Here is a 24,312-nt window from a genome sequence, read left to right as displayed (position 1 = left end):
GCAAACACTTTGTGAGAGAAATCATCCCAGACTCTGTGCTGAGCCTGAGGCATGCAGGGTCAGGATGGTAGCTGCCAAAAAGGCAGTGCAACCATGATAAAAATGCTAAAATTGCTCAGTATCAGTGAGTGTGAATGTTTTGACATGGGACACTGCTAATCCCATGTGCTAACACGGCCCTTCCTTGCTTAAAAGATCAGGTTTATGATCAGTAAATAAAATGAAGAGAACTGACATACATGCACACAAAGCCACATTCCTTGGCTGAAAATTAAGCTCAGAGAAAAAGAAATTAATACAGAAAGCTTTACACATATGCTTGTTAATGTTTCGGTGACACAGATGCTTTCTCAAAAAATTACTCTTCATTTTAGACAGTTCTGACAATTGCTACACTTTTCCTGACCCTGCAGGATAATGATGTCAGATTCACATAAATATATCCAAAATGTCCAAACTCAAGCACTTTTTAAAAATGCGTTTCTGTGTTTTATCACACACTATCTTTTCTGCTGGCTGACCTTTATCATGTAAATGTGAAAGCACTTAACCACAACAAACCTTGTGCTTTCATCAAGTCATAGTCTTCCAATGCATTTAATTCCAGTTCTCCAGCTCTGAAATAGGAGGTGAGAAAGGAGTCCACATGCTTAAGCAGCTACAGAGCAAAAGCTGCCATCGATTGCACCTTTTAAATCCAGAGAAAGCCCCGGAGGCTCCAGGATTTGCAGGACTTGAAGAGAGGAGAGGCCACAGCTGGGAATGAGCCCACCTCTCATTTCAATGTGGATTCAGCTCCTGAGAAGGAGATCTGCCTTGGTGGCTCCAGGCGTTCCTTGGCGAAGACCCAGGCATATGATTTCACTTGGAAGCATCATCAGGAGGCCATGGGGTTTTTCGCTGTAGGGTTGTGCCACTTCATGGAAGGGGAAGAGTTGGAAAAAGCATCTTTGGTGCTGGAGGCTTGCCTGGCACCCTCTGCGCCGTGCTTGTCTCTGCTGTGCACAGCCTCCTTCCATAAATACACCCGACAGCAAGGCTCTGAGGTTAGGGGGCAAGGAAGACAGTGATAACCCAAGCTAGCAAGCATGCAGGCAGCGGGCACGCACTGCCTGGCTGGAGGGAGATGGAAACCTTATTAAGTTGCTGTTTGATCCAAATGAGACACCTTATTTTCATTTCAGGACTGGGCTGCTCATAGCTCAGGCTAGACAGAGCCCAGATAGTAGGACACCTTCTGTAGGCAGGGTGTTCCCAAAGAAAAGATCTGTATCTTCCAAAAACGCTCAGCACCAACAAACCTCCTTGAAATCTATGCTGAATGTAAGGGCTTGGCGCATCTGGCAATCGGCGTGGTGGCACGTCCTGTCAATCCCACTGAGATTCATCTCACATGTTGACAATGCCTGGTTTTAATCCGTATCTGTCAGATTTTTCCCACTCTTTCATTTCCCCCATCCTCCCCCAGATTCCCTCATCCCTCTACATGAGCTCCCCGTGCCCCAGCCCTCACGCACGCCAAGCTTTCGTTCCTTGTATTTTCCCTGCTGCTTAGGAAACTAACAGCAGAGCTCCGGAGGGGAAAAGTTAGCCAGCGAGATGCTCATTAAACAAATAAATTATAATATATCAGCTCCCAGATGACAGATACTTCTCAGTAGAACCACCACAACCCCCATCACTCTGCGTTTCCCGGCTGAATGCATGCCCAGCTGGGGCTCGCTGACGTTGCACACAAGCCACCTTTTCCAGCTGTCATTTTTGTTTCACAGGTAGCTCCCAATTGGGAATGTATGGGGGAAAGCTCTCCGAATTGCTCTGGGGTACCAGACAGCAGCTGTATCACATCCATGCCACGGAGTCTAAAATTTTGGGCGCTTAGAAGGCAGAGGTGGGCTGGCACCCCGAGCTCCCCATGCAGCGAGGGATTTGTCACAAAATGCAGGTATGCAGCAAATGGTGCATTTCTGCCACGACTAAGAAATCTCCTTCTCTTTTAAGGAACGGCTTAAGGAAGCGGATGAGGTCTATAAGGCTGGCATAGAGAATTGTCCAGAGAGCTCTGATCTGCATAACAACTACGGTGTTTTCTTGGTTGATACCGGTAAGTGAGAAGGACCAAGGGATTTTCCCCTCTGTGCCTTATTAGGTTTGATTTGTTTTATTCACCAGTACATGTCTAAAAAGGGTGTCAAAAGCTTCCAAAGGAATAATGTGCCTCCACTGTAGCTTGGAAAGAAATATCCCCGCGCTGCTGAGATGGCAGAGCACACTGAAATCTGTAATCAATGCAGGCACTGTGCAGCAGTGGCATTCAGCCCAGCTGGTTCCTTCAGTGTTCCTCACCATCTTTGCACAGGCAGTTGTCCTCTTCAATTTGAGCTGGGCAGCACCCTGACAATACTGCCGTTTCCCCAGGAAAGCTTGGCCACATCAAACCAAATCCCAGGCACGCAAGTGGATCAGCATGGTCTTTGGAGCACTTGCAGCCCTATTTGGTGACAAAGCAGCTCTTTGACTGTAGAAGTTGAGTGCCATCGCTGTAAAAACAAACATGGCTTTTAAACCTCAATCATCTGTGAAAACAAAACCTAGGATATTGTGGGGTGAATTGATTTCTCAGGAGCTCTGTAATGACATCCAAAGCCTTTGTTTTCTGGGCTTCTGGTTCCAGCTTCTCTGGACTCGGGCACTTCCTGGCATCCACATAACAACAAAAAAAAATGCTGCTGCAATCATTGCCTTTTATTGACAGCTATGTAAGCAAGGTTGAGTTTGACAAATGGCTAGTGGAAACCAAACTACTGTCACACTCCAGTCCCTCCAGAGCAGAGCTGAGACTCAGTGATGAAATATTGTAGGCTTAAAGTGTGTGGTTGCTGCCCACTCTGCCCCTTTCACACCAAGCCCGGCTCTGGTGGTGCTTGGGAAGAAAGGATTTCACTGAATTTCACTGAATTTTAGAGTTGGAAGGGACCATAGAGATCATCTAGTCCAACTCCCCTGCTAAAGCAGGATTGCCTAAAGCTTGTCAGAGCATGTTTCTCAGGACTGCATCCAGGTGGGTCTTGAAAATCTCCAAAGAAGGGGACTCCACAACCTCCCTGGGCAGCCTGTTCCTGGATGATGGTGTCCATCAGTCTGCAGCTGGCTGTCCTACCTCTGAGCTGATGCTCAGCCATCACTCTTACATAGTACGAGTGTGAAATAAATATGAAGCCAAAATGAGTATTCACAATGAAAAAAGACATCATGTCATTAGCGACAGAGGTTGAGGTCATGATTTTGTGCCCTGGCAAAATTCTAGCTTGCAAATAGTAAAAATTCCTCAGTAATTTCACTCTGACATTGTACTCATCTTTGCTTCCCAACCCAGATAAACTGTCCTATTCCTGCCAAAAATTGTGATTCAAACGCAGTGCAGTTCACTTTCTATTTTTCGCACTTGTGTTTTCTGCCAAAGTCAAAACTAACTTTTCCTGGTTTACTCCTACACTTCCCTCACACAAACAACAGGAAGAAAACCCCACTGACTTTCGATCCTCCGGGCACGATGTGTAAATAACCCTCCTGGAGACGTGACAAGCTGCGAAGGAAGTGGCTGGTGGCGAGCCCGTCACCGGCTGTGCTCTTCCCTGGTGGGCAGGGGGAGATGCTGTGAAGCACCACTCCAATTAACTTGCAGGATTTGGTGCAACAAGCCTCCGGCAAGTGTCAGCTCTGGGGAGCCATTACTCTCGACAGCTCTGCAGTGGTCACAGACACTCAGTGTGTCTCCCTTAACGCTGCCCATTACCCCCGTGTGTTGAGCAGGGGAGGCACTGGCTGACTTACGTGCTGAGGTGTGTGCCCAGCTGCTTCCCAGGATGGTTTGTAGATAAGATTTGCAAAAGCATCTGCCTGCTTAGCGGTGGGAGAAGATTGAGGCCTCTGCTGGATGTTTTGAAAGAGTCCTGCCCTGATAAATATGTCGTTGGCCCTGAATGAATCTTATTTGCTTCTAAATCTCCCTGCAGATGTCCCTCCTCTCTCCTGGAAAGGAGACACCAAGAAGTGTTGGTGTTACTTTTATGTTGCATAGATAGTCTCAGGAAACCCAAAATAAATCTGAAAAGCTATGAAAATTAGATTCCCACAGCAGTATGTTTGGTGCCCCAACACGCACAGGCTATTTTCAAGTTCTGCTTTCCAACTAGAAATGGAATTAATTAAATACATTGTGAAGTGATTTGGCTTAAAAAATGCCAATACTCCAAAGCTTGGTTGGTGGACAAAGATCCATGAGTATTGGTTTTCATCAGGAGATTATCTGGTCTAGAGTTTGCAGACCAATTAAATGAGCACTGAGGTTAAAAATCCAATATTCACGTTGCTGAAATGCTGGAACTTTATACTGCGTCCCATTAATTTATTTAGTGGGTAGTCAGTGCGCCCTGCCTGAGGAAAGCACTGCAAGGTCCTTGTTGAGGAAAGCCATTATTTAGCTAAATAAAAATATACCGTTAGAAAGAGAACTTTAGGCTTTTGGGATGGTGTTCTGGCACCTTTCTTTTTGCGTGGTGGTGTATTTTGTTGTGGTGCTGGGTGATGTCATGGACTGCGGGACCTCTCGCCCGTAGATGTTTTCGCACAGCGAAGCAGTGCCACCCAATGGCTCCTCCACAACACAGAGATGGTGCTTACACCTGCTCCAAAATCGGCTCCTGGACACCTCTGCTCTGGGATTTACTGCCCGGAGGTGGGAATTAGCTGGTCACGGGCAGCTTCTCTCATTCCTGTTGAGCAACGCACGGAGGCTGAGCAGAGCCAGGGCAACAGAGGTGGAAGGAACAGTTTTTGGAAGAGCTGAAAATATTTGCAGCTCTGCTGGGGTTGTGGGGAGCACTGGGTGGCTTGTTCTCCCTGTCTCCAGTGGGCCAGGGTGGCAGGGTGCTCTCCTGGATGGTGGGATGTGTGCTGCAAACCCCTCTCTGGGGTGGGCTCTGTCCTTAACATGGGGGGACATGTTGCATCATGACAGGAGGGTGCTTTCAGTTAGCAGTCTTCTTCTGATGACTGTACCCTCGACTTGCAAAAACCTACCCCTAGAAGAATCTATTTCTTAGGATCATCTCGGGGTACTAGAGCTTAAATCCTAATTTAGACAGCAAGTTTTTAACCTGTAGAAAGGCCGCGGCAGGTTTTCTTTCTCAAAATGGTCCCCCCCACACAGAGCAAGAACTAAAAGAACACCCAGAGCATTACTGCGTGCTGAATTTGCGGTGGCATTTTTCTGAGGCAGCAGCTTAATGGTTGTTCTCTTCTCCAGGAGCTCCCGAGCGAGCCGTGTCCCACTACAGGCAGGCCATCCGCCTGAGCCCCGCTCACCACGTGGCCATGGTGAACCTGGGCAGGCTTCACCGCTCCCTGGGGCAGAACAAAGAGGCTGAAGTGTGGTACAAGCGGTAAGAATTTGGCACGGGAGACAGAGGTTTCCCTCCTACACCCATACAGCTTGTCTCTCTAAAGCACCTCTTGATATGTGAATCTGTCAGTGCATGTTTGGGTTTTCCCCCATTCCTTCTCCATCTTTTCGAAACCAGGTTTACTTCTGCTTGTTTGGCTATTTTGGGGGAATGCCTGGAAAGGCAGCGTGGACTCAGGTGGTGTTGACTTCCCAAGCCCCCATGGTGGACACAGTGCTGCTTTGGCTGAGGGACGCTCTAACAACAAAGCCAGAGGTTTCTTGGTGACATGAGCAGGATCTTAGCACCAGTAGAAGCCATAACTGCCTTGTGGCCTAGGACCAAACCCTTTCCAGCAATATGCCAGTAAGCAGGCCCTGACTGCCAGTATGTAGCAGGGTGGACCCTCTGCGGTTTTTTTGCCTCCTGATTTGTGCTTACACTCCCTGGGCTCTGCCACTGTCAGCTATTGCCACCCCTGCTGCGTGCTCACATGCGCTTTCATAGAATCATTTAAGTTGGAAGAGACCTTTGGGATCATTGAGTCCAACCATCTACCCTACTCTACATAGTCCTCCCCTACACCATGTCCCCCAACACCACGTCTTTGGGGCTGGCCCTCTCTCCTCAGATGGCCAGAGGGATTGCTGCTGGGAGCATGCAGCGTCCCTGGGATGTTAAATTTGTGCTCTCAAATTTCCCAAATCCCAGGGCACTGAAGGTATCCCGGAAGGCCGAAATCCTGTCCCCGCTGGGGGCTCTGTATTACAACACGGGGCGATACGAAGAAGCCTTGCAGGTTTACAGAGAAGCAGCATCACTGCAGCCTTCAAACAAAGAGATCCGACTGGCGCTGGTGAGTGTGGGGCGAGCTCGGCCAGGGCAGGGCTGCAAAAGTGGAGTGGGATGGCTGTGTTAGTGTCAGTGTTGCCCGAGGCCCAGAGCTTGGTTCTACCTCCACACTGGCCATCCAGCGACCAGCTCTCCCGTTCTCCTTGTTTGCTCCTCACTGCTCCCAACCTCAGACCCATGTCTCAGTCACTGCCTTTCCAGCTGAGTAGGACTTGACAAAGAGATCTGACCTGCCCCTTCACAGAATCACAGAATCGTAGTGGTTGGAAGGGACCTCAGAGATCATCGAGTCCAACCACAAAAAAACCACCAAAAAACAAACAAACAAACAAACAAAACAACCCAAAAAACACCACCCACCACCTAAACACACAACAACAACAACAACAACCAAACAAAACCATCACCCACCCACACAACATCCCACCACAAACCAATAATCTCAGGCACTAGAGCATGCCCTGAAGAGCCATGTCTACACGTTTCTTAAATACCTCCAGGGATGGTGACTCCACCACCTCCCTGGGCAGTCCATTCCAATGCCTGACAACCCTTTCAGTAAAGAAATGTTTCCTAATATCCAACCTGAACTTCCCCTGGTGCAACTTGAAGCCATGACTTGAAGCCCTTACTTGCTAGGAAGGTTTAATCCTCCCACCTTTCCTTGAAGTGCCTCAACACCACCACTGGGAGAATCAGGAACCCAGCACCAGCCACTGGGTGCAGCGTCGTGTATTAAAAAGGGGCTGACCTTTTTAAGATCGTAACCCTTTATAATGTGGCTCCGTAGGCTCAGGTTTTAGCAATGATGGGGCGGACGAAGGAAGCTGAAAAGATGACAAACCATATACTTAACGAGGATGCAGAGTGTCTGGAGTGCTACCGTCTTCTGTCAGCCATCTACAGCAAGCAGGAGCACTATGCCAAGGTACCGTGGCCATGGGGTGCCCTTGTCCCGAGGACTCACACGCAGAGCTCAGTTTGAATTTTATGTTCTGTCTTTCCAGAGACAAGTCACATGCCTTAGTGCACATCTAGTAGATTCATTTTTTCACTAAAACCTTCTGTTTATCTAGGTACTGGGACTGAAGCTGAGCAGTGTGATTTTCGTACCACTTACTGCTCCTTCTGCTGTCAGACCCACTGTCCATCAGCCACAGGCATTTAAAAAATACATTTCCACATGTGTTAACACTGTGGGACACGCAAGAGAAGGAGGAAGCTGACTGTTATGCTGGGAGGCCCTAGCTGTGAGGAGAGCATGAGAAGTGAAAGGCGCAGAATGCAGTACCAAAATGTCCTCTTGCTCTTTCACAGGCACTTGAAGCTATAGAAAAAGCTCTTCAGCTAAAACCAAAGGATCCAAAAGTCATATCAGAGCTCTTTTTCACAAAAGGAAACCAGCTAAGAGAACAGAATCTCCTTGACAAGGCTTTCGAGGTACGACTGCTCTAAGCCCTACGGATAGTTTTGTAAGTTAAAAGATAGAGTCAGCTCATTGCATCTAATACTCCCTGGCTGTTGGCCTTGGGAGCTCAGCAGTACAGCTAAAGCTATGGGGCAGCTACCTTTGCCAGACTTAGCTGCAACTTTTTTCCTCATTCCTGTGTGGAAATACAGCTCCCTGCTCTGAGAGGTTAAGTACAGAGTTGTCATCGGATTGTGGAGGAACCTAGGCATCTTCTCATTGACCAGACCCTTGGTCCATCCAGACCCAGCCCCTCTTGCTGGCGATGGCCAACTCCACGTGGCTCAGCCAGAAGCTGTTATATATAACCACATGGTTATATCTCACCTCATTACCAGATAGCTGAGAGATTGGCTTATCCTGCGGAGCAGGAGGCTTGATAGCTCAGAAATTAGGCTAGCATTAAATAATCACACAGAATGTTGTTATTGGGACAGTTCTGAATAGTCTCAATATCCCTGGAGGTGACTAATCCTGATTTAAATCTTTTCCTGTTGTGATCCCATGAAAACAGTGCTGTTTAACAGAGTTTAGAAGGTCCTCCTTGCTTCTTCACCCATGCACAGTGGCAGAAGCAGTGGGGAGAGACAGGACTGCCCTTAGGTCCCTGTAAAACCTCCACATGGCTGCAGCAGCTCCAGACAAAAGCCTTGCAGATAAGGAGCTTGACAGCCACACATGGCTTGTGAGTGGCAGGCACCTGCCCAGGGAAATGACCCTGATGTGCAGGAGACCCCAGTGGGGCAGGGTGGCAGGGAGAGGGTCGCAGGGGTTGGTGTGGCTCCTTGTGGTGGCACCGTGAGCAGGGAAGACCTGCGAGATGAGATCAGCAGTGAAGCAATATATTACGCTGCCTGTGCTGAAAAGAAACTGAAATTCAGTTTGTGAATTGTATATGAGAAGAATTTGGAATTATTTTTGAAGCGAATTCAAGGGGAGAGGAAACAGTTTCTCCTGCCCAACCAGCAGTGCTTTTGTATGAAGACTAAGACTCTTGACCTAAAAATGTTTTGTATTTATGTAGAGCTATAAACGCGCTGTGGAGCTCAACCCAGACCAAGCGCAGGCCTGGATGAATATGGGAGGCATCGAGCACATCAAGGTAATGGCAGCCTTGCTTTTCCTTCAGCTATCAACTGCAGAAACTACTACCTAGGGCTGAAAGCTAAATTTGTTTCAAGCTCTTTGTGCCAAGAGCTGCACGTTTGTGAACAGTTGAGTGTTCCTGACATATTTATCCAAAGAGGAGGAAGGTCTGTCCATCTCAACTAGTATTTCCCAATCAGGTTGCTCAGGAATATATATCCCGTAATGCCAATCCCATAGTTGTAAGAGGGCAGGCTGCAAGGAGCAACCTGCCCATCTCTAAAGTTTTCCATCTTCAGTCGTTGACCTACCTTAAAAAATGTCACCGTGAGTTGACTTTTAAGATTCTTCTCTGCATAATTAATTGAATAAAGATGTCTAGTGCAGAATACTAGCATGAAATTATGGAAAATAGACAGCCCACCCTGTGTTTGCTTATCTTTTTGAATACTTTAGCATATCATTATAATTTGGGTCTTAAAAGAGTCACATTGTGTGCTATCCTCGAGCTATCCTATCACTGAGTAAAATTAACTCTTCTGGTACAACATAACAGAAAAATCTAAATCTACTTCTTGCCATGTGTATTTGATCAAATTTAGGCTAATGGCACTCGGTGATCCATCTCATAATGCGGAAACATTCCTATTACCTAACAATATCAAGGTTTATAAACTGTTTTTCCTTTGTATTATCATCTTCACCATTCCCAAAGAATGCACTTTCTATGTCAGGGAATGCAAATGAGATCTGTCACTCATTTTCTCTGTAGGGAAGCTACATCACTGCCCGTGGCTACTATGAGAAGGCCTTACAGCTGGTTCCAAACAGCAAGTTGCTGAAAGAGAATCTGGCCAAACTGGATCGCTTGGAGAAACGGTTTCAGGAAGTCCAGGAGAAAGACCAAACATAGCATTCAGTCACCAGTGGAAAGAAACTCCTGCCCCTTGGAGAAAAATATGGTGGACGCCTATTGCTTGAAGTGATGTTGAAGGAACTTTGATAGAACTCAGAATTACGGAAGGCAAATTTTGAATGCATGCTTATGTTTGACCAAAGTTACAGGAGACACCTGGCTCCCATGGGACGTGCTGGAGAATGAATGAAAACCTTCCTATAATCAGGATTTATGTTTAGGCTGAGCCCATTTTAATCACACCTGGAGCGTGGGTGGGACACGTACCTTCAATATCTTGGTTATCACTGGGGAAACCATGGAGACAAAGCACTCATCTGTTGCAGTGAGGGTGAAGTATCACCTCCTGTAACTCAACACAGGCTCATGTCCACATAAAGTACCACTGATGGGCTTCATTGCAAGTGCTGCCAGGTCCTTCTGAACCAGGAAAGATGGTCATAATGGTCACATAAAAAGGCTTCAAGGGGTTAATACTGAGGAAATTGTGGCCACTTTTGCAGCTCTAAACGTGACTTGAAAATTACTCTAAAGAAAGGGAAAACAGTATCTGAATATCAGCCCTAGAAGGATGATTCTACAAGTAGGACAAATGATCCTTTGAGGGAAAACCTCAGCTGAATGTTTTACTCATAAGATAATCATTTTGTAATAATTCAGGTTCATGATGTCAGTATTGTCAAATATCATATGGCTTTACCCTTTGCCCTCTCCCTCCGGACCAAATAATTACCACTCTGAAAAAAATGGAAGCATCCAAAGGCAATGGGAAGCTCTAGGATTACTTGTCCTCCTGTCTAGTCCCCAGTAAAAAAAACCAAACAACTGACCTGATCAATACAGGAGGTAAAGTAAAGCCACAGAGAGATTAGGGAAGATTTCCCAGGCCAGAAAGGTACTAAGGAGGCATTTTTATGGGTGTGCAGGGACAAAGCCCATTTATCATGGTGTTAACACTGACAAAACTCTTTGTCAAAGTGTTCTCATCCACTCCCCCAAAAGATACAGAAAATGACTTATAGCTGATCAGTAATAAATCTATATTTTTAAATACCGAAGTGGGAAAAAAAAATTCTCTTCAGAATTGGGGCTTTTATTTTTGAGCTTTATTTATTTAACTTATAATAATCAAATAATTAATATATTTTCTCTGTTTTATACAAATTGGGCAGTATTCTTCACAGCTGGCCACATGGCTGGGCACTGTGACTTGTATGGTCTGAAGGACCACTGAGGCATGCTTGAGTAACTCCCCCTGAGGATGTTTCTGACTCAAATGGCTGCAGAGCACATTGGACCAAACTGCTCCTGCAGTAACAGCACTTCTGCTGCTTCCACCAGGGTTTGTACCAGCTCACAGAGAGCACTGGTGGGATCGTGCTTGGTGCTGCTGCCTTTGGGTTTGGACATCAGGGTATGTCATTGGTTTGTTTCTCTTGCAGCAGGAGACCGCCGTAAGAGTTGTGATATTTGAGCTTGGTTGTGGCCAGTCCCTGCAGAAGAGCAGCCCAAGGTTTGGCATTATTAGTAGAGGACAGTTCTGATGAGGTATGGGATGCCTTGATACACATCCATCAGGAAAGGCCTGTGTGATGGTGACCCACATGGCACCCAGGCTTAGTTCTGTGTTGGCCCTGGCACCTTGGCAAGCTCCACATTCACTCAGTGTGATGGGGCAGTGATGGTGCAGAGTGGCTCCACTGGCTTTATTTAAAAAGCTCAGTGTCCAGCCACTACTGGTGGTCAAATTACTGACAAATTGTTAACATGACTCCAACTGCATGTAGAGCTCAGAGTGGGGCCAGGCTGGTGCAAGTGTCTGCCCTGTCAGGGCTTCTGGACCCACTGGAGCTATGGCTGTGCACCCACCAAGACAAGACTGGACTTGGGAGGTACTGGTCCCCACTGGCCAAGTGCCTACAGCTGGGTAGATGCTGGCTCTTAAGGTTGGTGGGAGGGAGAGACTATTGGAGGGAGAAGGTGGTAACACATATTTCTGGGTTCTCTCCCTTTGAACCAGCTTCATTAATCCCAAGGAAGCAGAGAGGACCAAGACTAAGCAAGTCTTTCACTGGTGAATTTTCCCTTTTTCCCCCCAGTCCAAGCAGCCTACTTTCCTTTTTGGGGCCAAGGATGGGTTTGAGGTCCTGGGGCTGGGTCAGCAACCCTTGTCTTGTTGCATAGCTTTTATGACCACAGATTCACTGACCCGATGTTTCTGCCAGACCTCAGTGCCAGAGCTCTACTGGATGCCATGCGTGGAGCAGCTTTGCACAGCCCTGGTGCTGCCAGGATAGCTGGAAGGAGGTGGGTTTGCACCAGCAGAATTCCCTGGGATGGGGAAACCAAAGCTTAAAGGGCTTCTGAGAGCAGTAGGTTCCCCACCGTGCATTGCAGCACTGTAGATGGTTCATTACCGGGGTATTCAGAGGTACCTGGACCATAAAGCTCTCTGCCTCTCCTCAAGGGGACCCTGTCTTTGGGGCACCTTCACCAAAGCCCCGTGTGCCCAGGCTGGCTGGCTGCCTGCAGTACCACTGTGGTAATGAGTTTGGGGGCTGGCAGAGTGGTATTTGGTACAGACCCCCAACAGCAGTGCCATGCAAAGCCCCTGGCATAGCAAACATCTGCAGAGGGCTCCCAAGAGCTAGCTGAAGGGTGGGAATAGGGGTTGGGGGAGATATGTCTCATTTAAAAATGTGTATCAGCTATAAACTTCGTCTCGTAAAGATATATTAAATAAATACAATATATTCTACGAGCCCCACAGCAGTGCGGCTTTAAATTGTGGCCAATGAAACATATTTTTTCAGATATAAAAGAAGTTGTATTTTTTATAGCGATGCTTCGTGAGGGGGATGACTTGGTTTTGTGTTTTTGACTTCGGCTTAAAGCTTAGTTTGTCTTTCCTGAGAGACCTGGTAGAAATGATTGTCTTGTTCTTGTCCTAGAACCTCATCAAAGTCACCTTGACCTCCTAAAATGGGTGCACGTGTAAAAGTATAATACAGCTTTGGGTATAGTATATATAATACAGCCCCTGCTCCTAGATCCTGGAGAAGGATTGCCCTTTTTGCAACGCTGCCTTACTTGCAGAAGATGGGATCATCCTCCTAGTGAGGGAGGCGGTTTGGTCGGAAGGCATGGTGTATGTTCATCCACTCACCTGAATTAGAATCATAGAATCATAGAATGGTTTGGGTTGGAAGGAACCTCAAGGATCATCTGAGTTCCAACCCCCCTGCCATGGGCAGGGACACCTCCCACTAGAGCAGGTTGCTCAAGGCCCCATCCAGCCTGGTCTTGAACACTTCCAGGGATGGGGCATCCACAGCTTCCCTGGGCAACCTGTTCCAGTGTCTCACCACCCTCACAGTAAAAAATTTCTTCCTGAGATCTAATCTGAATCTTTTTTCTTCCAATTTAAAACCGTTTCCCCTTGTCCTATCATTACCCTTCCTGGCAAAGAGTCCTTCTCCAGGTAACGTATCCATGGAGTTTAATCCCAGCTGAACTGGATGACGTTTATATGCCAAAAAGCCAGTTTTCCACATTTTGGAGCTGGGTTGAAGGTAGTTAGGGGGAGAGGAGGGCACTGAACCAGCACTTTATACCCCATCTATGCAGGATGATGGTCTGCCAACCGGCAGGGTATTTGGAGGATGATTCAGACCCTGAGCTACCAAAGCAGTTAAACCCTTGTGAAGTTTTGAGCTGACTCTCTGTCTCATTGGTGTCTGTGCCGAAATGCTGTGTTTGTTCAGGACATTAATCTTGTGAAAGGTTTATTGCAGGCAAAGAAGAATGGACTATGATATGAAATGGGTTACCTCCACCAAAATGAAATGCTCTTGTGGAAGATAAATGGAGCGACTTACCTTGTGATAAACTGGATATTATCCTAATTAATCATAGGAAATGTCCTCTTCCTCTAGCATTGCACAGCTTCTAAAATAATGAGTTATAAATAAATTGTTTTCTGCCAACTCCAGTGCTCAGCATGGTTAGCAGAGATTACAAATTAATAAGTAGCTGGAGTTCTACCTGGTCGGGGAGAGTTTGCTCGCTCTGCGCGTTGCTTTGGCTAAACCTCAGTGCTTGCCATTATTAAAGTGGAGAATTAATGGAAAGCTGGTTAGACAGGACTCTCATGTATTCACTGTGCGTTTTAATCCTAAATGAAAAACATAATCATTGTGTTACTTTTTCCTTTCTCCATGAATAATATTTTCAGCTGATGGGTTTTATTTTATTGCTTATTTAAAGTCAAGCATTCTTCGCTTCCATTCCTTTTCCATCCCTCGGGATAAATGATGCAGCAGGGGGGGCATTTTTTCTCTCTCCCAGAGACTCCTTGGACTAGATTTTCCTACAAATGTGCAGGCAACTTGTTTTGGCCAAACAGTAAGTGAATGCAGCAGTGCAAATGGCCTTCATTCCAGAGATCCTGACGAGGACGGGGCAGGGGGTTGTACATGCAGACACATGGCTGAAAGAAGTCTAAGTCAAAAAAGTCCAAAATAAAGACCCTAACTTGCAGGGAAGGCTGGACACCTCAAAAATTATATAAAAATTATGAAAGCTTCTCAGCAGTTACAGAAACCAGGCCAGATATGGTTTACAATATTTGGTGAAAGAAGAAAATTGTCATTCTAATTTTAATAATTAGGCAATTTAGAAGATAGCTGTATGATCTTTTGCCCCACTTGTCCTCCAGCTCGGTGAAACAGTTGGTATATGCTTAAGTCTCCTCAATCTGTATGTGATTAAGTTGACCGAGTGCTCAATTTCTATCTTTCATATATGCAATTATGCACAATCTTTGGAAAAAATTAGCCCTTGGAGGGCTTTTTTTTTTCTTCAACCTTCAGCCTCTTGCAGCAGTTTCAAAATGCACCATTTTGCTTTCATGTACATGTAAACCCAGCAGCACAAAAAAAAAAAGAAAAGAGAAAAAAAAAAAGCGCTTGGCGTTCACTAGTGTTTCAATGTGGCAAAGCTGCTTCAGGTAATCTCAGTAACTTTGTGCAAAAGTTCATTGCCATGTTTGTACTGACTTGCTGAAATTTTTTTCTTCTGGAAAATACCCCCGGTGGTATCCTCTGTAAAAGTTATGGCTTCTACAACTGTATTACTGTAGAAATTTTTGCCTGGAGTGGATGTCACGCTGCGTGTGCCTCTCATGCAGGAGTTGTTTGCATTGCCTGTTGCTCATATGGTTCTTATTTCTGTATCGAATTTTTTTTAAATCAATTGTGCATATCTTTAAAAACAAAACAAAACAACAAAAACCAAACAAGAAAACAGCCCATGGATTAGAAATCTTTAAAAAATAAATTCACACTTAGCAGCAGCTGGATGTATGTCAGTGGTACAGGAATTTGCAGTCTTTGCTTTTTTCACTGTGGGATTTATGGCTAGATTTCACATAAAGGAGTTATGCTTGAAGTCTCTGCAAAAGAAAATGTATGTAAATGTCTATTTTATATAAAAAGTATGAAAAGTTAGGTGTCATGTCTGGTTTGGTTTTCTTGGCTATGGACTCAGTCTGTTACTTAGGACCAACCATGAATAAGTTCTTCTGGAGGTGGAAGGGCTGAAGTTTCTTACTCCACTGGACTAATATTTTACTGGCCAAGGAGTCTCAGTTATTGGTCACGTAGGAGCAACTATGCAGCAGCACGTGTATTTGAGTCTGGCTATATAAAAATATTGGAGCAGGCATTTTTTGGAGCCTGAGCATGAGAAAGGATGAGGGCTGGTGCTTACATGGTCTTGATTGGGCATGTTCTACTTGCATAAGTTCTTCCTGTCAGGCTTTATACATATCAAGAATGTGTCAGTTCTACAGAATGCAGAGAGGAAAACAGAACAGAAATTAGAAAGAAACTCATTTTGTTCTAATATCTTTCTTTCTGGCAGACATTCCCAGATGCTCCCATGTTCTCAGGGCTTGAGTTTACTCAGGGGATCATGATGGTGATAAACATCTCCATTGAAAATGGATCTGAAAGAGAATCAAAAGCCATGTACACAAGCCATAGAGTTTCCTGCCATCTTGGTGTGTGCAAAACTCTCTGTACCGTGAAGGGGAATTGCATGCTCACGTTGAAGTCAGCCCTTACACCCTGAAGTTCTTCTGGATCCCAACAGTGCAGGGTTTCTTCATGGAGCTTGCTACCAACGACCCCCTGCCCAGGTCCTCGTTTGTACTGATGGAGAAATAAGATGTATGGCCAGGTCACAGCCTGGATCCTGCACCGCTGAGCAACATGCAGGTTTTGCCCTTTCAGCAGAACAAGGAATACAGCACGGTGGTCTGGCCTCCCTCCCTTGCCTGCAGTTATAGTTGGCCTTCGGCCTCTCGGGAGAGGGGCCTTCTGGCTGCCAACTGGCCAACAGGGCAGGCAGTGCCCATAGGGACAGGCAGTGGCACAGCAAGTGGGGACAGCCTGGGCCAGACTCATGTCCTCTGGACCGTGCAGCCCTCAGGCTGCTCAGCAAGGTGGGGTGGAGATGTGGGCTATGCCGTGGGTGATGCCAGGGCCCCATGTACCTGGAAGCACCTCAGCACCCGGAGGCCCCAAAGGGAAGGCAGCTCCATGCTGTAGTTGCTATTGCAGTATGTGGATAGCAGCTCTCACCGTAAAAAAGGTCAAATAATTCTCATCCTTATGGCAGCTACTTAAGCCTCTCTGTAAACCCTACTTATTGCTCCACAAATGAAAACCTGCTAGGGTTCTCCAACTCTCTTGGTGTCCCCTAGAAAGGGAGAAGGTCTTGCAAACATGCTCTTTTTGGCTGGCCTGGGTGAGGAGAGACCACAGGGTGAGGAATTTGGCTGGATTCACTTTTGCCTGTGCTCACCTTCCTTTTCAAAAGCAACGAGATTTGTTTCAAACTGCAAGGGCTGCAGCAGCTCCAGGCTGGTGGCAATGGGGAAGCGGGGGGTGATGACACAGACATCTGCTTCTGCTGCTGTCCCTGTGCAAAGCAGACAGCAAACTACAATCAGGAAAGCCCAGGGAGCTGGTGACCCCCAGCAAGACATGGCTGGAGAGCCTCCAAACCCACCTGATTTGCAGCCCTGTGGCCTCACCTGCCAAAACTCATTGGCCCTCTTATCTATTAAAGGGGCTCGTTAGGTAGGATGGAGGAGGGCTGTGTCTCTTGTTAGCACAACCCAGCTCAGGCTCTGGCACTGTGTGCTTTGCTTGGGCTGGAAACAGAGCTCCTCTTGCTGCTGGTGTCCCTGCTTGTTCCATGAGGTGAGTCTTGTGTGTGGACTGTGGGGCCTACCCTCTGTGGGGGGCAGATGGGCTGGGGGAAAGATGTGGGGAGATGCGCGCCAGTGTGGGGGTTTCTGGAGTTATTTGCTCTTTTAGGGTGGCAAACAGGTGAATAAAAGCAGTCAGTTTTCATAAATCATACTGGAGCTTGATGTGCTTGTCCCTGGTGGTTGTTTTTTGGGCTGCTCTTGCTATAGTTCTGACGGGACTGGAGGCCTTTCTTACCCTGTCTATCTACATGCTGCTTGCCCCAGCCCTCTCCGGACTGCTGTGGCAATTCAGGTGTTCCTCATGCAGGCTGCTCAGATGTGGTGCAGTTCCTTGGTTGTGCAAGAAAGAGAAATGGCTTGGTCCTACTGAGCTTCCTAACTGGTGACACTGGGACAGTCAGGTCAGAAAATGTCTAGGAGAGCAATGAATGGCACCATGTTCTCAAATCTTTCCTACGCATCCTCCTGCAGTGGGTAGCATATTTGTAACTCTTTGTCTGGTCTGCTCCCACATCTATGTAAAAATTTACTTCCTTGAAGAGAAGGAAATGGTAGCAAAACCAGTGCTAAAAAGATCTGCCCAGCTGGGGCAAGAGATGGGCTAACCACCTAACTGCCATCCCTGCTATCTTGCTCCAATATGATCTGGTCCTTCCGCTGTTGCTAATGCTGTTTCTCTCCCCACCTAAGGGAATGGTGTTTTCTCCATCATTTACCTCGCTGATAAAGTCTATTTATTTTCTACTTCACTAGTAGACTTGCTGCTATAGCAATAATCATCACAGTCTCTTTTGGAAAAGCTAGTCAGCAGCATGGGCTAGGGAGAGCTTGGTCCAGGTCAATGGCTCAGAAAATTGTGCCTGATTTTGTGACTGAACTTTCTGCAGTAGTCGAATGGTTTGAGTCCAGAGAGTGTCCGGGGAATATGATAAAGAGGTATTAAAATCAAGAAGGAGAGAGAGGCTGAGCTAAATGGAGAAGCAAGGAGCTCAGTTAGCCCCTCTACAGCCAAGAGCCCTGCAGAAGTTGTACAAGGATCCCCCACAGCCTTGTGGTGTGAGTCCCACTTGTTGCTGCTAAGCTCTTGGGGTGGTTGGCCATCCAGGTAGAGGAGAAAGATACGGGCTCCTCAGTTCACTGGCTCTTGGGTAAGGTGGTGTGGGAGATTGGTGGGCTTTCTAATATCTGTCAGCCTGCTGGGGAGGTTAAGCAAGTAACATTTCCTTCAAGCCTACACAGAGGACATAGGACTCAATGTTACAGAGAGGGCTGGAGAGGTGTCCTTGTGGTAGTTATTAACATTTTGGATCCAAGACTCAACCCTCTGATGACTTTAATGAGTTATTCTAGGCCCTAGCCAGGGCAAACACGGTGTGAGTACCTCCTAAATCATGAGCATTATATCACTTATATGTTTGCATGGCTGAGAACTGAACTCTTATCCCAGCCTTGGCTTGGGAGAGGCAGGGGACCCCTCCTACCCCTCCTATTGGCACTAGAGACACACTGGATAGGAGTGATTAACAAAGTGGTTTTCAGCTGGTGCAGATGCAGGCCAGCTGACAGGAGTGGAGGAAGAGCTGCTGTCCTCTTCTCAGCAGTGGAGCCAGAAGCTTGATGGCTTGTGAACCCTCTCCTGAAACCACACAGCCTGGAGAAGCAGACCTCTGGTATGAGGAGTTGCAACTGGTTGCTTTTCTTTGTGTCCCAAGTATTTCAAATCACCCCTCCCGTGTGATCTTTGCTGATGTGATCATGTGTTGGAGCTGACCCAGGGGAGCAGCACACTCCTTCCTCCTCCACCCAACACATGGTCCAGCAGGCCTGTCAGTGTGTCCATCCCTCCCTGCTGGGTGAGGGCTGAAGGGGGTTTTCCCAGAGAACATAATTGTGATTGCCACAAATTGTGCAGTTCAGTGAAACACCTAAAACTTAATCAGAGCCAGTCACCCCTGGCTGGACACTGCTCCAAGTCAGACTTTCCCCATGCTCATTGTCCGTGTTTCTAAGGCACAATTGGTGCCAAAAGTGATGTGAGAAACATCACAAGGAGACAGAGCTATTTCAGACCAAAGCCAAGAGTGAGTTCTGGGCCAGCAGAACTCTTGTCAGTTAAGAGACAATGTCTTTCATGACTTTACTTACTTAGGTTAAGTGCCCCAGTGCACTTAAGGTCTGGAACCTTTGAAATAATAAACTTTAAGTAAAGTCTGGTGGCATCATTGTAACCTGTTGCACCTGTTGCTTAATTTTGTAAGTCCCAGGTGCATTTCATTAAGTATAATTAGGCTGCTGGATTAAATTTAAATTTGCTTTTTTTTTTTCATGACTCTGCACACATCACAAAAGTACCTCACACGAGACCTCAGCTTTGCACACATCAGCTTCTTATCAAGAAATGCAATTTCTGTGTGTTTTCATTTATACCCATATAATTGCCTCCCGCTTGGAAGCCAGGAAAGCTGCGACACCTGGGATTTGTACCATTAATTCCTTACCTGCCAGAAGAGCCCGAGGTAATGTGTCTGAGCACGTGGGGGATTGTCTCACTGCAAAACACTCTTGTTTCTGTTGTCTATGTAGACCTGAAGTGTGGAGTTCATCCTATTGACCTGAAGAGCCCAGAGAATGCTCTGCTGCAGGGATTCTTCTTTTGAATTGACTTTTGGTGGGAGGGAGTTGGTGCCCAGGGGCAGCCCTGGCAGGTCTGTGTTGCAGTGGGCTGCCTTTTCCTTGGGGAAGGGGCAGGAGAGACAGGAGCATCTCTCTTTCATCCTCAAGTCATTGAATACAGCTCACTCAGGAGTAGAAGTTGGACTAAAAAGTCCTTCTCACTCAGCTTCCCAGGCTGACTCCCCTCCCACAGTGGAGATCTCAAAGATGAGATCTCTGGCTGGTGTGAGCTAATGCAGCTGCAGAGCTTTTGTGGTGTGCACCAGCTGAGGGTTTGCTGGGTTTTAGGGTAGAGAAAGAGACTGTAGAGGTGGGAAGGGAGGATGCCCCCTTGGTCTCCTGTTGCAGAGGAAGGTTACCTTGCCTGGCAGTTTGTGTTCACATAAAGAAAAGCACAGAGCAATGACTGTGGGATGATGCTTTACGTGTAACTGAGCAGGGCATGGTTCAATTTTGAGAAGAACCACTTGTGTGCATGTTGCCAGAGGAAACACTGGCACCTGTAGCAAACAGTATTGACCACCTCCCTTCCACCCAGCCCCTGCACATGCAGCAGCTTGAAAATGTATGTCGATAGTGGCACGAAGGGCAGGAAAGCAAAGGAGGGGACGATGTAGAGAGAGGGTAGGGTGTGCTAGGGCCAGGGAGATGGGTCAAGCCCTGGAGGCTCAGGCAGGCAAGGAAGAGGAGTGAGATGTCTGTCCAGTCCCCTCTGTTTCAAGGTGCTCCAAAGTCTCATTCCTCTTATACAGGGCTTAAGGTGGCTGCCAAGGGTCATCCAGGGCTTAGAAATGACTCCTCAAGCCCGCAGGCAGCTGGTCACTCCACACATTAATACTGGGGGAAAGAGTTGTTTCTTGGGCTGGGCTGATCTTTGTTATTGCACATTTTGGGAGGAAATGGGAGTCACTTCATCTCAAAAATACCTGACCCTTTCTTTGAAGGTGTCCCTCAGACTGGGCCACTTCCATTTGTGTGGTCACGTTCTGGTCTGAGAAGATGTGGTTATTACCACTGCTCACTGTGTGGTCAACCCGGAACAGTAAGTCAGTGTGACCTCCTTGCTCACTCTTGACACCTCTTGCAGCAGAAGTTCCTCTTAGGACCTGGGGAGCTCCTGGGCCCAGGTGTGGGGTGTCCCCAGTCAGGAAGGAAAATGCCCCCACCTGGGCTGAGTTGGGCCAGTGCTCTGCCAAAGCCAGATCTGCCATGGGTCCTCAAGTAACTCGTGCACCCCCCAGCACCCTACTTGATCCTGTGGGGTCTCTGCACGTTTCTCCCCAAGGCCAGGGAAGAGGACTGCCCTGCACAGGGAGACTGCAAATCAAATGCCAAGACCAGAGGAGCATTTCTCAGGCAGCAGGAGAAGCACTGCAGCTTTCTGGTAAAGCAGCCCTGGCAACTGTCCCATTACTCTTAGCAGTCACATTGGCTTCTGTACTTTTAACGCAAGACCAGCTTTACGGGTCATGTTACAGACCTCTTAATGGGCAGGGAAAATGATATAAGTGGCTCCTTTGCCAGCCCTTTTATAATCCATTATAATGTAATTGCAGACCAGTCAGCTTCACATCTGTTTCTTGCTCAACTTGAGCACCAGTTTTGAGGACTGATGTTGAATAATGAGAAAGGTGCTACGGTATAAAAATTTCAGTGTGCAAAGATTAACCTTGATGATGAGGCACCTCCTTGTTTCTCTCTTCAATGCAGAACTAGCTGGGTGCTTTCACTCTCCAGTGTTCTGCTGCCAGTGCTGTTCCTGTGTTCCCATCACAGCAGTGTTTCCAGTGCCAGGCAATCCCGGTGGCAGACATTGCTGGGAAGTACCAAAACTTTCCAGTTCCAGTAAACAGCCTCCTGGGATTAAAGCTGAGCTGTGCTATTAGTTGGTTCTGTTACTTATGGCTGAAAGTGATTAGAAAATGAAAGAAAGGAATTCCCTGAGTGGAAAAAAATTTTAAAATCTTAATTTACAAGAAAGCATTGAAGCAAAGGCTCAGGTTGAACAACCTGTGCCTTGATTCAAAATGCTTGGGGCCATGCTTCAGGGCAGGCAGCCTTAATAAAGTGTGTGCCTGCCAGCCCCCTCAAGCCAGGCTGCCTGGACTTGCCACCTCCAGATGCCACGTGGGTGAAATAGCATGGTGGTAACTCACAGAAGTCAGACTTCCATGAAGGGATGCAATCCCACAGAGGAGAGACTGAGAGCAGGGGTTAAAAAAACAAACAAACTAGTGTGAATCAGTGATAAATAGATTTCAAAGCTCTTGTCTGGGCACTGGGGTTTCTTGGACTCTCAAGTGAACACAGTCTGGAGAGAAAATGCTTCAGGTCTGGGTTTTGTGCCATTTTGATAACAGTTCAGGCAGACCTTTAATTAGCCCTAATTGCAAAGATCTTGAGACGAGTTTGCTGCTGCGTTGTGCAGAGCAAGCAATGTGCTGTGAGAGCTGGTAATGGGAAACGCTGACAGCTGAAACCCAGACGAGTCGTGTGGCTCCTGTGGGTGTCCCTTGCAGTGTGCTGTACCCGGTGGATCAATGAATTCGTGTCTCCCACTGAGTGCAGAACTGTCCCACCCTGCACCCCGCTGCACTTGCTGGGTCCCTAGAGGAGAGTAAACTCCTTTGCTGAAGATTTGGTTTGCTAAAGATGGATCTGCTGCCCATCTATTCACTGGGTAACTCTGGTAGTGTAGCTGTCTACCTCGTTGCTAAAAGAAATACTGAAAGGTGTTTTGACTGTTGGAGCTGATTGCTCTAAGTTTAACTGTGACATTATATTGCTTATAAAATATGCAGAAAAACCATAATGGGCATACACTTCTCTAGCATTAATTTAAACTGCATGTAGCTGCCTAAAATAACTGCGAAGCTCTCAAATGTGGGCCTCTGCTCATCTCCTAAATGTGCTGATAACAACGTTAGAAAGGAAGATTTATGGGGCCAAAATGACTTTGGCAGTCAGTTCCCATTGCTTATAAGGCTTCTTATGTGCCTTTTAGGATCCCAGACTGCAGGTAACAAGGGCTGAGCTTGATGTTTCAAGGCCAAAAATGGCACAGGAGCTCTGTGAGTCCCAAGGCAAAAGATAAACTGTCCTTTTCCCAGTACCAAGCTGGCTGCAGTGAAATCTGCTGGCACCTCCCCTAGCCTCCTGGCAGCTCCATGCTGCCCAGGTATGAACAGTGGCTTGATGGATAACACAGGAAACAAGAAGCCTACTTATCTGTTTAAAAGTAAGTCTGGCTTTTCCAGCTGGAGCTCCGGGGATCCTCTGCATTACTGCAAATGTGAAATCAGCTCTGCTGAAAGTCCTGTTAGTGAAGGCCAACCGCAGTTCCCAGGGTGGGAGCACACCGTGGGCTTGCAGGCTCAGTGTCAGGGTGGGACCTTGCAGGAGATGGTTTGTTCTAGGCTTGTCCCACAAGTTTATCCCTCACTGTCTGTGCTCTGGCTATGCCCATGCTTTCTTCGTGCACCAGATTTATGTGTGCCCTTGTGTTCCCCTTGCACAAGCTGTACCAGCATGGTTTCCTTTGGCTCCATTGTGCCAACATGAGCTCTCAAAACCACCAACTCCCTCTGGGCCATAGCCCTGGGCTATTAGCAGTGGGCTGCAAGGGTCTTGCCAACTAAGAAACAGGCAGGATTAACACCTGCTTGCTCCATGTGCTTCTGCAGGCGATGGCAAAGCGTCTGGAGGTAGTTTTAGGGTATGGGAGTCAGGGAAGCGGCACAAGGCTCTTACTTCCTAGGATTTTCAAAGGTGATTCCCTGAGTTGTATAGAGCTAGGATGGGTTACAGCCACCTGGCCATGACTGCCTGTGGCCGTCAGATGGCAGATCAGCCAACATAAAATAACCTTCTGTCACTGTCACGTCTCAAATCACTGACTCAGGCGGTGATAGCCTTACTGTTTGTCCATGATGGCAGGAATGAGGGAAGTAAGACCCAAGTAACGTTCCTTTCACGGCTTGGACATCCTGGCAGGCAGCATGATGGGTTGAGGGCTTGTGTGCCTGTACTCTGTGGCTAAGCAGGGATGTCTCTAGGCATGGACTGGGCTTGACAGTATCTGAGGGATATGGACAAACCTTGAGGAAACTACAGGGCTCCCTGCTTAGCCCTTTGGAAGGCTGGCAGGGAGGCCAAGGAGAACTGTGATGTGTTTTCCCAATATCAAGGGGAAAACTAACCACTGTGACTAACAACTGTGGGTTGAATGGAGCTGAATTGCTTGAGTTTTTCATGTCCTGCCTATCTCCTCTGATCTGATCAGCGTGGGTCTTTGGGGAGAATGATGTAAGGAGTTTCTCACAAGCACCAGCCTGTTCACATACTAGAAGATACAGAGGGAACCTGGTCTCCTTGTCTCTGCCATGCTGTTCCCCTTCCCAAGTATTCTTCTGCTTAAGTTAACATTCAAAGATAGCTAACAATCTTCCTGAAATTTCTCTCTGAATTTGCCCCATGTATAAACTTGATTACATGTGACTAGCTTTAGATTGTATTCCCATTTTATAAATACCCACCTGTGGCTGTCACGTTTTGGGAAGGGGAGAAATGGAACAGTGTGACTTGAAGGATGCTG

The 24,312-nt window shown here is 47.1% G+C and overlaps 1 protein-coding gene across 1 annotated transcript in view; it reads left to right on the top strand.

The window, feature by feature from the left end:
• TMTC1 (transmembrane and tetratricopeptide repeat containing 1) overlaps positions 1 to 13,061 on the top strand; it is a 153,103-nt gene extending 140,042 nt beyond the window's left edge. The window contains exons 14-20 of the mRNA XM_014937486.1: positions 2,002 to 2,104; positions 5,309 to 5,444; positions 6,156 to 6,300; positions 7,087 to 7,224; positions 7,614 to 7,736; positions 8,789 to 8,866; positions 9,623 to 13,061. Of these exons, the coding sequence (XP_014792972.1) occupies positions 2,002 to 2,104; positions 5,309 to 5,444; positions 6,156 to 6,300; positions 7,087 to 7,224; positions 7,614 to 7,736; positions 8,789 to 8,866; positions 9,623 to 9,763 (864 nt within the window). The 3' untranslated portion in view covers positions 9,764 to 13,061. The remainder of the gene's footprint in view (positions 1 to 2,001; positions 2,105 to 5,308; positions 5,445 to 6,155; positions 6,301 to 7,086; positions 7,225 to 7,613; positions 7,737 to 8,788; positions 8,867 to 9,622) is intronic.
• Positions 13,062 to 24,312: the final 11,251 nt, after the last annotated feature.

Source organism: Calidris pugnax, unplaced genomic scaffold (assembly GCF_001431845.1).
Source record: "Calidris pugnax isolate Ruff unplaced genomic scaffold, ASM143184v1 scaffold1, whole genome shotgun sequence".
Lineage (NCBI taxonomy): Eukaryota > Metazoa > Chordata > Aves > Charadriiformes > Scolopacidae > Calidris > Calidris pugnax.
This window is presented reverse-complemented; position numbering and strand designations above follow the sequence as displayed.